We start from the raw sequence: 18,402 nt of genomic DNA on the forward strand, positions 1-18,402 counted from the left end.
TAATAATGTATTAGTAAATGTTGAAATTAACATTAACAAAGATTAATAAATGCTGTAGAAGTGCAGTTCATTATTAGTTCATGTTATCTAATGTAGTTAACTAATGTTAACTAATGAACCTTATTGTAAAAGTGTTACCATTTATCTTAATAATAAGTAATAATTAGGGCTTTCAACGATTAAAATTTTATTACACAATGTTGCAATTGATTAATCTAATTAATCGCAAATAATCACAGATCAAAATAATCACACACCAAAAGATAATTTAAAGTCATTATTGTGTTAAATGAGAAAAGCATCAAATCGATATTACAAAAAGTAGCAAAAGCAAACAATACTGTGTCTAAAGCCCGGAACACATCAAGCCGACGGTCGGCCGTTGGGCAGTTTTTGTTCGTCGACCGACTAAGTTTTCTCAGTGTGTTCCGCACCGTTGGCTAAAGTTGGTCCTCGTCTGCTTTTATTCGCCCGATTTGACATGTTGAATTGGCGTCGGAGCTCGTCGGCCCATTGGGCCATCTGATCATTCTGATTGGCCGTTCAGCTACTGCCACCTGCTGGTACGGAAAGGCATTTTTTCTTACGCAGGCGCAGAACGGATGTGCTATTTTGGTGTGTCAGGGCAACTTTGGACCCAGACGCTGCCGACGTGAACCAACCCCGCAGTCTGCTTTCGTTGCCACTAGTTCGTCGGCATCGGCTTGGTGTGTTCTGGGCTTAAAATACAAGTCAAGTCAAGTCAAGTCATCTTTATTTATATTGTGCTTTTTACAATGCAGATTGTGTCAAAGCAGCTTTACAGTGATAACTGGTATATAATTTTGGCTGCACAGCAGCTCTTAAAGAAAATGGTGTCATTATCCATCTTAAGTAAATTCAGTATTGATTCATTTCGTTGTAAGAATCAATAGTTATTAATTTAGTTAATTTATCTATATCAGCACTGGAGTAAACAGTGATTCAGCTCAGTTAAAGTCGCATACAATACATATGCAACACAATATTAACTTTTTTATTGATCTGTTGTATAATATCAATATCACATTTGCTTGTGCTATTTGGAACAAAAACAGCACTCGTGCTATATTGCTTAAGTATATAATGATATAAATATGAGACAAAAAACTCATAAAGGGGCATTTTTGCCCTGATATCTTGAATTTTAGAGCCATATAACTGGGTTCTAAAGGCTACATCACGCAGTGAGTTGTTGCCCTGCATCATATTCATCACCAATCAACTGTGTGAAATGTAAGATGAACTACGTAGGTCTGGGGTGGGGCGGGTGCATTAAATGCGTTAATAATTTTAACGCGTTATTTTTCCCCATAACTAATTAATTTAATTAGTAATAATATGTTGATCTTTTTGTTGATGACAGTAATGAGATGTGGATTTTACTTGCCACATGCTGCAGCTCCTCAGAAAACATCAGCAGAGAATTGTGGCGTTACTGTGTTTATATGAACAAGGGAAGCTGTTATTACTGAAGACACATTGATCAATCATAACTGCAGGGTGTCTCTGGACTGAGGTGGAGGGGCTGGTTATTTCAGACCACTGATATTTGTCTGATAGGCTCATTACATGTTGAACAACACACTGGGGTCAGCATTCATTCAGCCAGCTGAGATAATGCATTAGTTTGACCTTTAGACTGCAGTTAACGCTACAGGCTTTATACACGATGAGACCAAGAGAAATAAAAGCACACACTGTCCTCCCACAAATCATCCACACCCTTAATGAGGACCATCCATAACCCACACAATTACACTTCTGCATATCATACTGCTATTCAAGAGTCTTCCAAAGGAACAATGAGGCACTGGTAAAACATATACTATGACATCTAGCGAAATATTTGCAGTAAATAAATATTAGTCAAATTAACAAACATGACTGGTGAATGCATAGTCCTAGAAGTTGTATAAAGTCAGCCAATCGGATTTGAGCTTGTTAGATGAGGCAAATGCTTTCCAGTTATGTGAGTGGATCCATCAGACTGTGAGCTCAGTGAACTACATGGGAGCTGACTAAATGAAGCTGGCCTTAGATCTGTGCAAAATCTTCTTTAAATTGAGAGGTCAGAGCTTCATCTGTATGCGAGCAGTGAGGTGGAACTGTACTTGTGAAATCACATCTTTCTTTTGTCATGTCAATTAGACCGCTCTCCCTCAGTGAGGAGAAAAATCACGTAACTGTGACTTCACAATCACAGCTGAGAAAGAGCAAAACTTCACAGTTAATGACACGCTGGGAAAAGAGCAGTATTTCAGATTGTAATAATTAGATTATATGATTATTTGTTTAGCGAAAAACAGCATAATTTTACTAAGAATGATAATTTACAGTACCATGTGATGCGTCTTGTTATTTTAAGCAGCCTATAAAAGAACAGTTTAACCAAGAGTGAGTGTTTAAAGCGCTCATTATAAACAGTTCTCACTAATGGTTTGAAAGATACTCCATGTCCAGCTCCAGTGGAGGCCAGTAATGAAGATATCAATATGTTCAGAGGCTCTGAAGACAGAAAGACACAGAATCTCTGGGGACTTGACAGATCATTTGTTCCAATTTAATCCACATGTAAAAATCAAAGCTGCATATGAAATGCTGAAAACATCAGATGCAGAAACACATTGATCTGATTGTGACGCACAGCACTGTAGGTCTGTTTGAAGCCCACCTCAGACAGATGCTTCTGTACATAATCACAAAATTAAAAAAACAACATTTACACAATCTTTTTAGCCTACAGCATGAACAGCATGACCGATATAGTACTGTATAGTTTAAAGGTCAAGTGTGTGTTTTTTTGGACGGTAACATTTAGGGATGCACAATATTATTACCATGACATCGGAATCAGCAGATAATGGCTTAAAATGTAATAATCACACTGTAAAAAAAAATCCGTAGTTTTTACAAAATAATTTTGGCAGCTGTGGTTGCCAGAATAATTTTGTAAAAAATACAGGAAAACTGTAAACACATTTACAGAACAAAATGTACATTTTACAGTATAAAACTGTATTTTAAGAAAATTTGAATGTAAACCAATAAATTCAACAATGCACACTACTACTAAAATCTGTTTTTTACCTTTAACATATACTGACAACCACCATAATAATGCAGGTGGTAAAAGAGAAAGCCACATGAAGAATCAGAGTTCATCACAAGTAGCTTTTCCACGAGCTGAAATATAGACTAATATAAGAAGGTGCACAGAGTCATTCATGCAAACGCAAAACATCATCATGGTAATCCACAATACTTAAATAATGCAATAAACATTCATTAAACAACAGAAGATGCAACATAAAACCCTAATGTACATAACTGATAACAAAAACTATTAAGAAACATGATTATTTAAACAAAATACTTTCAAATGTGGAGTGTCACACAGGGAATTGTGGGAACATCAGTTTACAGATTTTGACTGTAAATTATACATTGATTTTGTTTGTTTTTTACGTATGTAAATTGTAAAATTTATAGCATTTTACTGTGAAAATTGCATAATTGTCTGGATAAAGTTTTTACAGTTTTTCCCTGTATATAATACGGGAACTTAAGGTTAACCTATTTACAATTTTTTTCTGTAGCATTTTTACAATATTTTACCGTTAAAATCACATTAATTTTTTACAGTGCAGCAATGGCCCAAAATGATAAAATTATGCCAATATGCCTTGCTGACAAGATAATGTGTTGATTATGCATCTGCAATAACTCACGTGCAACTTTCGCCTCTACGGTGATTATATTCCCAGGCTCCAGACATTTTACAACTTTTTCTTGCCGGCGCGACTAAATTTTGTTAGAGGTCCAACCCTGATCAAATATTTCTGAAGCAGCTAATTAAGATCTTCAGGAGTATTTGATAATTACAGACAGGTGTGTTGATCAGGGCTGAAGCTGAACTGCAGGAAGGTAGATCTCCAGGAACAGGATTAGGCCCTCCTGGTCTAGCGCTCTAGAACTTCACTAACATTTATTTAGCTCTAACAAGAAACCTTTTGGTAAGGAGACCTTAGAATGAAAAAAATAGTTTTTGCTCAATATTAACTGAAATAATTCATTGGTGTTGTTGGAAACTATTGGTATATCAGATATCGGCAAAAATCCAATATGGTGCATCCCTTGAATTCAGTACTTTAGTGCTATTTTTTTTAAAAGTTTTACATATTAAGAAAAAAAGAGTGTCCACTCACATGAGATGAAGACTGTATGAGATGAAGAGAGTTTTTTATAAAAATATTTTTAATTCTACATGGTGCAGGTCATATCGTGTTCTCTGAGACAATGGGAGAATCAGTACTTGTATGGCCTAAGAAGCAGAAAAAGGTCTGAAGCAAGAAGACAGAAAGATCGACAAAGACAAAAAAACAAGCGTAAACATTGGTATGGTGCACACAAGTTGGAAAGATTAGATGATGGAGAAAATTATGAGTATTTTATTTTTGAACAAGTAAGGGAATTAATTATAATAATGCTGATCTTAAACCTTGTGTATTCATATTCAAATTTCTGATCTAGCCAAGTCAGAAGTGCGTCAAACGAAAATATTTGTTAAAACAATGACAAGCCAGAATATGAAATAAGCTTATTTTAAGATAATCAAATGAAGATTTACCAATAACTTATTTCAAATTCATAACTGCTTGTAGATGGATCTTTCACAATAGTGAAGCAACTGCTGAGATTCATCGCTGAAAGATGTGACATCAATACAGTTTGATACAAGAGAAGTCTTACTGTGAAAGAACTGCAATTATGAACCTGGAACATAGTATAATTTTACACGAAAACAGTGTAGAGTTGAGGGTGGCATTTTTTGATCTACCTAGCAACCACAGCATAGCAACTGCATACCAATTTACATAGGGGGTGCTTACTTTTTAAAGTGAAAGTTCAATTAAAAAAGGACGACAGAAGAGAAAGGTGAAAGTTGGTCATGGCCAAGTGAGTTTGAAAAAGAAAATTGTTATTACGCCTACCAAGTTCCTACATAAGACCTAGTATATACTTGCTTACAAATTCAACACAATGGAATAAAAAAACACTCTTAACACCCTGGCAACCACCCACAATACCCTGGCCTAGCCGGCAGGTTCTTACACACGCAACTCACTCACATTTTCTTCAGAAATTGCACACTGCAGCTTTAAATGATAGTGGAGATGGTTTATCCATGTGTCTTGAGGGTTTGAGCATCAGCTATAGAAAGATGAAGCACGCGGGCAACAGAGGAAAGAGATGTGAAATGAGCAATGTTCAGATGAAAGCCCATGATGGCAGGGCTGGATGGATGCAGCTTTAGGGTCGAGACGAGCCTGCGGTCGAAGCACATGCTCACACCAGGAGGAGAAGAGCTTATGAGATCAGCAGCCCTGACCCTCTGACTCACACACAACCACAAACATACACACACTCTCTCTATGGTATGGGATTAATTTCCCGTTACAAGTATTGCGGTCACGGATCAAAAATAATAAGCGTGAATCAAAAATATGAAAACACATGTAAAAATATTTTGCACAAAACTGAAAAACGAATGCAAAATTATCAGAATATCAATCAACGTGGTCACGGATCGAAAAATAATTAATGCGGTTGTGCTGTTTTTCCATATTCTGCGCTGGCTTTTCCAAACGTTGAGTTAGAGTTTCATGTAAATCAGGGTTAATTAAGCATTACCATTGGTCCACTAGTTCTATATTGACAGCTCCTCCTTTAGCCAATCAGTTGAAGAGGGGAGTTGACATCACTCCAATACGACCCATGGCTGCTGATGCTACGGATAAACGTCAGTTGGCAAATCCCGAGCTGGGGTAAAATCCTTCCATTTCATTTTTTAATTGTTTGATTCACACTTTTTGTTTTTTTATGTGTGACCATAATACTTTTGACAGGAACTCTCCAACCTCTCCAAGATACTGAGAGAAAAACTTAAAAACCTGGGACAAAGAAATGCACATGTCATCAAATACTGTTTAACCCTCAAAGACCGAGACGGCCAAAAAAAAAAAAAATAAATAAAATTAAAAGTTCAAAACAAAAGACTGACACTGACAACAGCAGAGTTTAAGGTGTCTTTGATGTAGCATTACATTTACACAGGTGCCAATGTTTCTGGGGGAACCAAAAACTGGTTCTTATTCACAATCATTTTTATCATCTAAAATAAAATGCAGTGTAAAGATGAGACACAAAAGATGAAACACAAACCAAAAATGAGGATAAAACAGTACCACTTCGGATAAGTTATTGCAATTTATGTTTTCAAACGAGTCGCTACACAGTGTACCGGTGCAATCAAATGCAACAAGTTTAGTGAGGAGTCCAGCCACAGGACTGATGTTTGGTTGTTATATTATTTAAATACTTATTTTATAGTTTGTGAAGATCATTTACATTATTAGTTCAGTTGAACTACTTATATTTCTCTCTCATTTTGTGTGTATTTTGTGAAAAAACCATTGCACTGTTTTTATTTTCGTTGCACAAGACAATTTTCATAATTGTTTCCATTACTTGCAACACTTTTTGTTTTTATTCATGTTCAGATTGAAAATATATTTCTCTAATAAGTCACTTTTGCTTTAGTGTTCTGTTGTATAACAATTTTTGTATTTATTTTTAATCCCTGGACTTTTTTTTGACACATTGTCAGTAAATAAAATACACCTGATTTTCACTAAAGAGTAATATTGTCGTTTTATCTAGAATAATGTTACAAATGGCTATAACTTGCTTAGAGATTGTTACATGTAGTCAAAATTTCATCTGAAAGTCTAAAACATCCAAATATAACTTTTTAAAGGAAAAAATCCGAACTTCAGGAGGTTTTGTGTGAGTGTACAGTGGAAAACAGCAATTTTTTTGCTGGCGTTTTTCTTAAAATTCTGGAAATTTGATCTATTCTCAGACAAAATAAATGTAAAATTGGGACTTTAAATGAGCTAGACTGAAACTGCAAGTTGTCCTGTTCAAAATGATATATGGCACTTGATGCTGACTGCTAGAATAGGTTAGAAAACCAGTGCAGGCGAGTCAGGAGCCCCAAAAATGTTATAGGTCTTTAAGGGTTAAGGGTTAGGTCACTCACAAATGAAAATTCAGTCATGCCAAATCTATACTGAAAAAGGTGGAATTTGTTACTTTAAAGATCTATTAGGAATTTAATATTCCTAATTTAACTCATATATTGTAGTTTTAGTGGTATAAATTAATGTATTTAGGTTGATTCAGTGATATTACATAATATTTTTGACTTGAATAAAATTAGTTAATTAAATGTCAGTGTATTTGCTGTTTTTATACAATTAAACTGAACAGTGATTTCTAATTTTCTATGTATAAGAGGGTAAGATGTTTTAGTCTGTTCCTTGCACAAAGCCAACATATGACCTCAGAATACTTCTATTATTTCACTGTATTTTTTTAGTTTTTTTTTTTTTTTTTTTTTTTTAACTACTGAAACAGTCTGCTTACACTGTATGGAAAAGGGCAGCATGAACATTTTGCTGAATTTCTCCTTTTGTGTTTCACAGAAAGAAGAAAGTCACACAGATTTGGACTGATTTCAGGAAATCAGAAAATATAAATTATTCCTTTAAGTTACACAACAATCTAAGGGAAAAAAAGGAAACTTCAAAAATTATTGAAGAAATAAATGATATACAAATGTACTCTTAATGTAAGTAAAAGTTATAATGAACATACTGCATAAACTCATTCTGAACTTACAGTCATACAGCAATTTAGACCCATTAAAACAACCACAACAAGCATTTAAACCTCTCATAAGCCTCTCCTTAATGTGGTTTAGACACTAATGTGAGGCTAATCTAGTGAAGAAAACACACATAACTGGCCTTGTGTGGTTGGATGTCTGACTAAACAGCACTCAGGGGACACGCAAGGGCCAGCAGGTCATATCTGACCACTATAATGAGCCGCCCCTCAGAGAAGAGATGAGAAGCACACACACACACACACACACACACACACACACACGCACAGAGCAGGGGGAAGAGAGAGAGGAGGAGGACTCTTTCTGTGAGGCATAACGCTGAAGTCTTGGTAAACACAATAGTTTCACAGCAAGCACACTTTACATGATGACTATGATGCTAAATGGACATGGATCTTAACAAACACAGCTCTTTAACACAGTGCCAATGGCAGTGTGAGCAAGTGTGTGTGAAGAGAGAGAAATACAAGCATTTACTCACATCTGTGTCAGGGCCCTTGTCAGCCCCTGGACAGGAGAACGAAACAAACTCATGGCACCTTTTGTGGACCACAAAACAGCACACTGTGAATGAGAAGAAAGGGGAAATTAGATAAAAAAACAAAGACATTCGTTTCATATTTATATCAAATATCAAACCTATAAATACTACTGAAATTTTGTAATTCTAGATAACAGTTTCATTATTAATTAACACACTAATTTATTTAAATATTAAAAGATAAATAAACCAAAGCATTTAACATTGCTTTGTTTCCAAGTTATTATTCAGTTAAACAGTGATAAAATAAAATAAAATAAAATAAAATAAAATAAATAACTTGGACTGATAAACAAAAGCAAAGTTGGCTTTAATTCTTTACAAATATTAAAAAATAGCAAAATGCATATTTAAGAAAAAAAAAAACCTAGACCAACTAGTTGATCTTTGTGTTTCCTCCCTAACTATCACAGCAGGTCAGGCAAAAAGAGATGTAGTTCGAAGTGCAATTACTTTAATAATGAAAATAAAACAAAAATAGCAATGCAACAGGAAAAGGAACATGTAATAGCTTTGGCTAAACACAAAGTCAACACCAGACAAAGAACTAAGGCAACTGAGGGCTTCTAATGGTGCGTTCCATTTGTCCTTGGAAGTGGGAAAGTTCTAGTTCCTAGTAAGACCTCTTAACTGTTGAACTGGGAAACTCAGGGGAAGCACAACAACCCTGACTTTAGAATCCAATATGGCTGATCAGGACATCAACCGTAGTGAAATAGTAAAATATTGTTTATTAGCACTTCTGTTTGTCTGTGTCTCAATACACTCCGTGGCGCACACAGTACTATCCAACCTCTATTTGTGAACATGATACAAAATATGATACGAAGTTTACTGGAACAAGGTCAACTCAGGTGTGACGACATTCCCAGATCTGACATCCCTATTCTGAGGTAATTAGAACGCAACATTAATACACAGGCTAATGAGAACTAAACTAGACACAGGTGTAGAACATAATCAGAAATAAGAGTAACAAACTTTTGACAAGAACACAGGAAACTGGAAGGAAACACAAACTATGAAAAAAAAACTGAAACTTAATGTGACACTAATATATATGTACATAAATACAATTATTAATTATTGTAGTATGTTTTTATGTCCAACAACCCTACATGGATGGATGGTTATATGTAATATCTATTCTGAGAGATCTGTGAATTGCTACAGCAGTCAGCGGCTCTCTCTCCTTATTACAAAATTTAAAAACATCCTTTACACTTTAATAATAGATTTACAGCCATATTGATTCTGACTCCCTCTCAGATGAAACATTGCTTTGAGGGTCCTGAAGGAGACACATATGCTGCATTGAATTTGCAGAAGTGCTCCCATGAGCAAACGCTTTCCCAAAGCGAACATTTCCCCATCAGTCTGTGAGATGTTGCCTACTGCTGCTTTGGGCAAATCAATTCCAAGGTTTCTGTACCTGAGCCATTTTTAATCAATAGCGTTTTTTTGGGGTTTTTTTTGTTCCCAGCACCAACTAACAATGCTGTGCATCAAAAAAAGCATTATATGCCACAATTGAATTCAATACATTTTGATGCATCACATTATCATAAATAGCTCTTGATTATTACAGCTCAAAACAAAAGACATGCACTGACAACAGCAGAGTTTAAGGTGTCTTTGATGTAGCATTACATTTACACAGGTGCCAATGTTTCTGGGGGAACCAAAAACTGGTTCTTATTCACAATCATTTTTATCATCTAAAATAGTGGAACTGAAAGATTTTAATCGGTTTCAGTTCTGTCAACAGTTCTTAGATGTGTTTATTCTTCTGCTCCAACCTACAGCACAGCCAGAATAGCCAGACTGACTCATAGCCAGATTTTGTTCTTTAAAGGAAACAGACAAAATACATTTTAAAGGTGAAGCATGTAGTTTGTGCGACACTAGTGGCACCTAGCAGAATTACAAAAATAAAGCATATTTTGCAAACGCTCCTTTCGTGTTGCACCTTCCTCAACTCGAACATCACAATCACATCTCTTACAGGTGCATGTCTCAACAGGTAAAAGAGGGCTACTTTCAATAAAAAGTCTAAAATATTAGGAATACTTTTAGTTGTGTTGCTATGTGTCATGAGTAAGCAACTGTTGCCAAACATATAACATAATAATCACAGCAATAATGATCCAGTCATTGACTCTTAATGGGTTAGCTCACCCAAAAATGAAAATTCTGTTTTATTAAATTTATTACTCACTCTCATTCCGTTCCACACCCGTAAGACCTTCGTTCATTTTCAGAACACAAATTAAGATATTTTTGATGAAATCCGATGGCTCAGTGAGGCCTCCATTGCCAGCAAGATAATTAACACTTTCAGATGCCCAGAAAGCTACTAAAGACATGTTTAAAACACTTCATGTGAGCACAGTGGTTCAACCTTAATATTATAAAGCGACGAGTATACTTTTTGTGCGCCAAAAAAACAAAATAGCGACTATTCAACAATATCTAGTGATGGCCGATTTCAAAACACTGCTTCATGAAGCTTCGAAGCTTTACAATTCTTTTGTTTCGAATCAGTGCTTCGGGTCGCATATCAAACTGCCAAAGTCACGTGAAGTATTGAAAATTTAAAACACTTATGATGTAACAAAGCCTCGTTTACTGAAATCACGTGACTTTGGCGCTCCGAACAACTGATTCGAAAAAGCTTCGAAGCTTCATGAAGCAGTGTTTTGAAATCGCCCATCATTAGATATTTTTGAAAAAAGTCGTTATTTTGTTTTTTTGGCACACAAAAAGTATTCTCGTCACTTTATAATATTAAGGTTGAACCACTGTAGTCACATGAACTGTTTTAAATATTTCTTTAGTAGCTTTCTGGGCATCTGAAAGTGTTAATTATCTTGCTGGCAATGGAGGCCTCTCTGAGCCATTGGATTTCATCAAAAAATCTTAATTTGTGTTCTGAAGATGAATGAAGGTCTTACGGGTGTAGAACAACATGAGGGTGGGTAAATAATGACAGAATTTTCATTTTTGGGTGAACTAACCCTTTAAGTATTTAAATCCAAACAGTGACTTTTTTTTGGCCAGGCAGTGTAAATGGAGTAAAAGTCCTCACAGGTTGCTGGAAGGTTCTCTTGTGCTGGTCTCTTGTATTACACACAGCTGAGAGGGGAGATCTGTTTAAATGTCACCAGCATCAGCTACATTATCGACACAAATTCCTCCCACAAACAGCCAAGAGCTGGGAATGACTCCAATCCATCCAGCCCCTGTCAACAGCTCCATACAAACACCACCCTTCAATTTATATTGGGCTACAGTCATTTAGATTTATAGTGTCGAGTGTGGCGTCTCATCCAGTTACATCATCCTGACACATGACAGACTGAGTGTGAGTGATGACAATGATGAGACATGTATTAACGAATATGAGTGATCAGACGATATGAAAACATGCCACATACTAATCGTGATGAACTAATAAAACAACTGCATCATAGTGGGTGAATGCGGATTTTGTAGAGGAACTCAACTCACAATAGATTCCAACAGACTATTTTATTTGTTGCTTTTTTGTTTGATTTCATAATTTACTTGTCTTGTCTTGGAATTAGTTTCTCACTTAGCATGTCTCACTTAACCAATGAAACTGGCTGCAAGGCAAGATTTGGGTGGGAAAAATCATGCGTAGCAATGCAGCCATCTATAAGTTCTGTGGTTGCCTTTAGGCCAACAGAAAGAATAATATTAGACTGGATAATGTTGCTTCCTGCCTTCTGAAACAATCTTCATGCCAGAAGCATGCCTATGATGCCTAAAATTGCTGAATAGGTAGGCAGATCACTAGCGTTTGGAACAGATCTGTTGCCCACAGTCAGATGTTCATATGCAGGCGTAACCTGCTAAAGCCACTCACACTCGCAGGAACTGGAGAGACAACATTGATCGATTAAATTGAGAAAATGTGTTTGAGACAGCACAGTTTGTGTCCTGCTGTGTGTTTCTCTCATTTCCCCATGAGTTCATTACTTCCATCAACTTGCATCCTCCGAAACACAACCACCCAGTCGGCTTCCTCTTCCTGACACACCACTGACACTGTCCACACACAGGAAGGCAATCACAGAGACATCTTTAGGAAGTCTCAGGATGGGGTCTTAATTTAGAGGCACTACGATTATCTTGTTTATTCAATAATACTGCAATATGGAAGGGTTTTAACACTGCAGATGCTGTTGCAATTCGACACACATGCAAATGCTTTCCAATTATCCATCTGCAACATGTGAACACAACATATTAGTCTCCAACAGGTCATACTACCAAAAACCTGCTGGAAAACATCCGTTGGCCATGGTAACATTTAAATACCATCTTGGGGACGATGAGGCAAATAAAAGCAGGAGACTAGTGTGTTTGTTGTCAAGACCACATGGGGAATTCATTAGTCCTGCATACCAGATGTCACGGGTACAGATATGTGGAGCTCAGCCGATATACGCAGGTGTGAATCTATCATCTTCACAGCACGTTTTCAGCTGCATTTGTGTCACCGAGGGATGGAGATGCCACACAGCTGCATGATAATCGTCTCTCTCTTATAGAACACATAAGGACAGTCCGTATCTGTGTGTGGGTGTACAATATGTGGAGAAATGAAGCTGTGGAAGCTTAGAAGCAACTTGAGCATAATTCAGAGTCAATGCCTGATAAACCAGAGAGAGAGAGAGTGAGAATGTGGCTGTATTTTTGGTTATTTGGTGGTTATTATCTTAGAAATAGTCCAGTTACTAAGTACAACATCTGTTCTTGGAGCAGCACCAGCAAATTCAGTCTTTCAACTGAGGGGGACCACAGGGGGATGATCCAAAAATGCCCCTTCTCTTTGTGTTCTCTGGTAACGACTCTGTCTCTGAGGGAAAGCAATGAGATAGAGACGGCTGGAATAGCACCCTCTCGTAATTGCTCTTGAAGTCTTATTAAACGTCCCTCTGGCAAAGGGTTGGTCGTCTGGTTGTCTGCCCCAACCTGCTGAATAAATTATACCAGCAGAACAAAAAGTCTCATTCACTATGAACAAAAGTGTTCTTGCTTAGGCAAAATTTCTGCCAGATTCACTACAGCTGGAGTGTCACTAACACTGAATGTGCCTCATAGGATGCAGTATCATGCAGGTTGTAACACTTGAACCTGGCCCAGCTGGCAGCTGCACAGATTTGCTCAACGGGAATAACCTTAAACAAGACACCAGGTGAAGCCATGACACACAAAATGAGCCCAGACAGAGTTAGAGGGCACTTTGTCTAGGCTATGATATGCCTCGACAATCCTGTGTGAAAGCCTTTGACTAAATAAAAGCCTAACCCTTCAGCAGACCATCAAAGTAAGTGCTGGAGAAGTCTGGAGACCTTTTGTTGATGTGAAATGGTGGAGGACAAATGATTTGATCTTTGCACTTTGAATAGTTGCAATCAAATCTGGAACAGTCCTCCTTCAGACTATTTGTTCCTTCCAGGGGAATGTCCCATATGTTTCAGATGTCTGGTTTTGGTGTAATATTATTCCGCCTACACGTGAGACGTGATCTCTGTGCGCCAAGAGATGCCAGTACGTTGCCTCTATTAGACTGAATGTCTCGGCCAAGCAAAGGTGGCTGTGCCAACATGGATAATCAGCTTTGATATTAAGATTGCTCAAGGGATGAGGTAAACTAGATGAAAGATATACACCTAGCTAAGGGCAAGACAGTGAACCTAAGGGTGATCCTTGGATGAGAATCAAGAACAACAGCTTGCATTGTGAACAGAACTACAACAATTCTGCCAAATCATACCTATATCATTTCCACGGACAAGCTTGATGTGTATCAGGCCACAGTAGAATTTTGTAGGTCAAATGATGTAGATAGGTGAAATGGGCTGTTGTCAATTTCACTAAGAAACAATTTCTGCTGGGAAGACAACATGTACTTTATGTGAAACAGACTCTAATCTTATAATGGAGTAAAGACGCCTACACACTAGAGTTCACGCCGCAGCAACGCTGCAAATCCATTGATTTCCGGTGGATGTTCAGCACTAAACAAATAAAAGCACTACACAAATACAGTAAATTGACTTGACTGGATGTGGGTATCTGCTGACCAATCTCAAGAAGGGGCAGGTCCAGTTATACTTTTGTAAATCCAATTCACTGATTTCCATACATCTCATGCATTCCTATCCATCAAACCCTACTTTGAGCTTTCTATGGCATAAGAAGAAGTAATGTGTTACAATATTGTGTTACTCCCTAAGTTTACTACTTCCCCCTAGTTACTTTTTTATGGAAAGTAATATGTTGCATTAATTTTGATTTACTTTTTCTTATCTGGGCTGGGCTTGCTTGGTTGTTTTTTAATAACAAAAAAGTCTCCAAAAGTTTTTTTTTGCTAAAGTTAAGGCCCTTTCACACCAAAAGTGAAACGAATAAGCCTCAGGCTGAAGGAAATGCAAATTCACACCTGTACAGTAGAGGGCGCAGCTCAAACAAACCTTCCAGCTGTTCTGCCATTCACAGAAGAATAGGACGCAGGAGAAGTAAGTTCAAAACCCTTCATTCCACTATAAACAAAAGAAGAATTGCTTAAATAAATTGAGATTAAATACATAAAGTATATTTGTGTTAACATATTTAATTATTGCAGGTTTGCGTAAAATTCTGAATTTGCATTTCACTTCTTTTATTCATTTTGAGGAATACCGAATCTGTTTTTGAGTAAATGCCTGCTCATATTTAATCTAGAACTACAATAACCATCATGCACACACCTCTGCACTTTCTTAACATGGAGACAGGAGAGATGCCAGTCATTAAGTTGGAAAACAAAGTACAGTAAATTACATTATTTGAAGAAAAGTGTTTTGAAAAAGTAACTCAGGTATTTTGTTGTAAATTTAAACGTAATGCATTACTTTACTAGTTACTTGAAAAAGTTAACCTGATTACGTAATTCGCATTACGTGTTACCCCCAACACTTAAGCTTGAATATACTGTATATCACACTGAGTGATATATCAACACTTGTCTTACTGTTGCAGCAGAGCTCCAAGCAGGATGCAGGATTTATGCAGATAATACATTTTACATTAAACATTTATGTGGAGAATCATTTTCAGCATTCTGTTTGCAAATTCAAGTAGCAACACAGTTAAAGAGGACAGACCAAACTGGAATATTACTGTACATTACACTGACAATAACCACACCAATCTGGAAAGCTGTGCAATTGAGAAAAATTGTCCTAGATTCCATCTTTCTGTGATAATGAACAATAAAGACTGTGTTTGTATTGGATGGAAGAGTCCAAACACACTGGTATGTTAATTATGTCATGATAAAGTCTAGCTAATTCCTGCTGCTGTCCCCACCAGTCTTCTTAATTTGTGTAGCTAGCAAGATGAACACCAGAAAAACCATGCTGGGCATGTACTGAACCATTCAAGATGGAAATGCATGGTCTTTTCAGCAAGGATGATAGATTTAGTTTAGCACTAGCCAGAGAGGCTTTAGTTAGCTTGGCAGATGGTGCTTCATCAGGTGTCTTCTAATTAATCAAAACAAGCTTTGTTTTCTCCTCTCAACCAGGTACAAGCCAGCAGATAAACAAACCCATTACACAAAGCGGCTTAGAGAGCACTGCAACAATGTCTATCTATCACTCACTCAGCTCAGTCTGTCAGAGGCTTTAATGGTTGGATGAGCCAGGGTTAATCTCATTCAGGTAAAAACCCTCAGTTTACTTTTAATGGGATTACACAGTCCATCCATATACATATACACACAAATTACTAATGTTGTATCTTTTACTAATAATGACAACAGAACCCTGAGTATAAAGGCAGAAATGATAAGAGATAAAGAGCAGTGGGAACTTGTACTGAAGTTTTAAAGGAGACACAACCCTTAAATGGACAGAATCAGAATCTTTCTAAAAATGGACCTTTACTTAAATCAGAGGGCCAAAAACAGGGTGGACAATTATTTCTAAATTATGACAGTCGTTGAACTAACACCCTTTAAAACAAATACGCCAAGTTCTTAGAAATGTTCTCTTTGAATTCATGATGGTTTCGTATGATTTTGAAAATCTTATATACAATTTTCAAGAAAAAGTGTCAATACAGTATAATGACAAAAATTGGGCTGTAACCATCAATCAAAAAGGAAAAGCATATTTCCCTTAAACCCTGAATGCATGTAACTGTACACATCTTAAATATTTATTTCAAAATAAATAATTAAATAAATTCTCACTATGATATAATTTCCTGTCCTGTCACACCACAACTTTGATTTGGTGAACATTTTTAAATATTAATAAGCTGTGAATCTTAATGCAGTTTTCTTTTCAATAATTTAGCCTTTATTGTCTATGTGGCCACTTGGCTGCCACATGATAAGAACACTACTCTCAACTGAGTACATAACACACACACACACACACACACAGAGAGAGAGAGAGAGAGAGAGAGAGAGAGAGAGGGTAGGGTTACTGCTTTCTCTCATAAAACACACATGTACACATCTCACAGGCTGTCCGACATCAACAGGCACACGAGTGCTACTCCATTTCTGTGTGTCAAATTCTCCTCAAACTTTCATGGGGCTGAAGAACAATCCTGTTATAGTCTGGCAGTGAGAAACTGACACGCTCTGTTGTTTACACATCCCGCGGTCACTCTATCCCCGTGTAACTACACTGCCATGGCAACAGACTGACAGGTTACCAGCGCACCTATAACACGAGCGGACTCTTTACCGCTGGGCTGCTGATCTCCTTTGTTCTTAACAGACTGATTATTTGGCATGAGATGGAAGGAGACGCCACACCTGATCTAAAATAAGCAGTGAAAGCTATCAGAGAGAACTGATAGTGTTATACAGATGATACAGTCATGAACGCACACACACATACACGCACAAGGCGTCATAAAGTGAGCAATCTGAAAAACTCTACTACAGTATATGCCCTGGCAGAGGAAACAAAAGTTAATCAACCTAGAATGGTTTGGTGGTCTTAGCTGGTTTAATGGGTCTCCCAGTCTGACCACCCAAAACACCTCTAAAAGCAGCAAACCACCTTGGAGACCAGTTAAACCAGCTAGTTTGGATGGTTTAAGGTGTTTTTTTTTTGGGCCAAACTAAACAAACAGTGCTCCTCATGTGAAGAGTGATTAGGAACATGCTTTACACCATTACGTGAACATAAGATTTCTAGCTAAGCTCTATTTCAAGCAATTTTGTGTCTCAGAATATAAGACTGCAATTCATATCGTCACAGTTTGTTTTTCAAATGCTTACACTCGAAATCCTTACTTGTCACACAATTTCTGAAACCTGAAACCTCAAACACCAGAACCACACACCAAATCTGCAAAACCATACACTAATTCTTTTCAATTTCATAAAACACTTTTTGCAAAACACAACACACAATTCTCTATGTAACGCACAAAAATCTAACAGGAAGTATGTTGATTTCCTTTTTCAAACACAACCATTGTTTCTGTCCAACTACACATGGTTGATGTATTTCTTTTCTTTCGTACTGTGTAATACTGTATTCACAACCACAAATGCTTACAGTAAAAAAATAATAGTTTGGTTTCAATCTTGCTTTCGTGTTTAGCAAGAATTTTTCAACATCTCTCTGTCAATTCCTTTCAATCTTGTACAGAAATGTACATAGGAGCTCATGAAAGAAGAGCTTTAGGTTTTGAATAACTGTGTGTACATGATATATAAAAAAAAAGAATATTATGGCAAAGGTGTTTGCAACGTAAAACAAGTGTTTGTGATATTTTGAATGCAGTGCTTCATTTACCTAGAGATGTGAGGCATTTTGCATTTTGTGTGTGCAATTCCTGGATTTGTTTGTAAAGTTTTTTTTAAAAAAAGAGGCAGTTTTGAAAACGTGTGTAAGCAGTTGTAAAAAAACTTTAACACAATTATACAACATATTCTCAGCATTACCACAAGGGGTGCTATAGCGTACAGTAGCGTAAAGTGTCAACACTGCTAACTACAACACCTGAATGATAACATTATAAAAGACATTTGGGGCCCTATTTTAAC

General features: G+C 36.8%; 1 protein-coding gene across 2 annotated transcripts in view; it reads right to left on the minus strand.

Moving 5' to 3' along the window:
• prkcab (protein kinase C, alpha, b) overlaps nt 1–18,402 on the minus strand; it is a 186,318-nt gene that overhangs the window by 105,501 nt on the left and 62,415 nt on the right. For both annotated transcript variants that reach the window (XM_051887145.1, XM_051887146.1), the window contains exon 3: nt 8,253–8,335. In XM_051887145.1, the coding sequence (XP_051743105.1) occupies nt 8,253–8,335 (83 nt within the window). The remainder of the gene's footprint in view (nt 1–8,252; nt 8,336–18,402) is intronic.

This window comes from Ctenopharyngodon idella, chromosome 3 (genome assembly GCF_019924925.1).
Source record: "Ctenopharyngodon idella isolate HZGC_01 chromosome 3, HZGC01, whole genome shotgun sequence".
NCBI classification, from domain to species: Eukaryota; Metazoa; Chordata; class Actinopteri; order Cypriniformes; family Xenocyprididae; genus Ctenopharyngodon; species Ctenopharyngodon idella.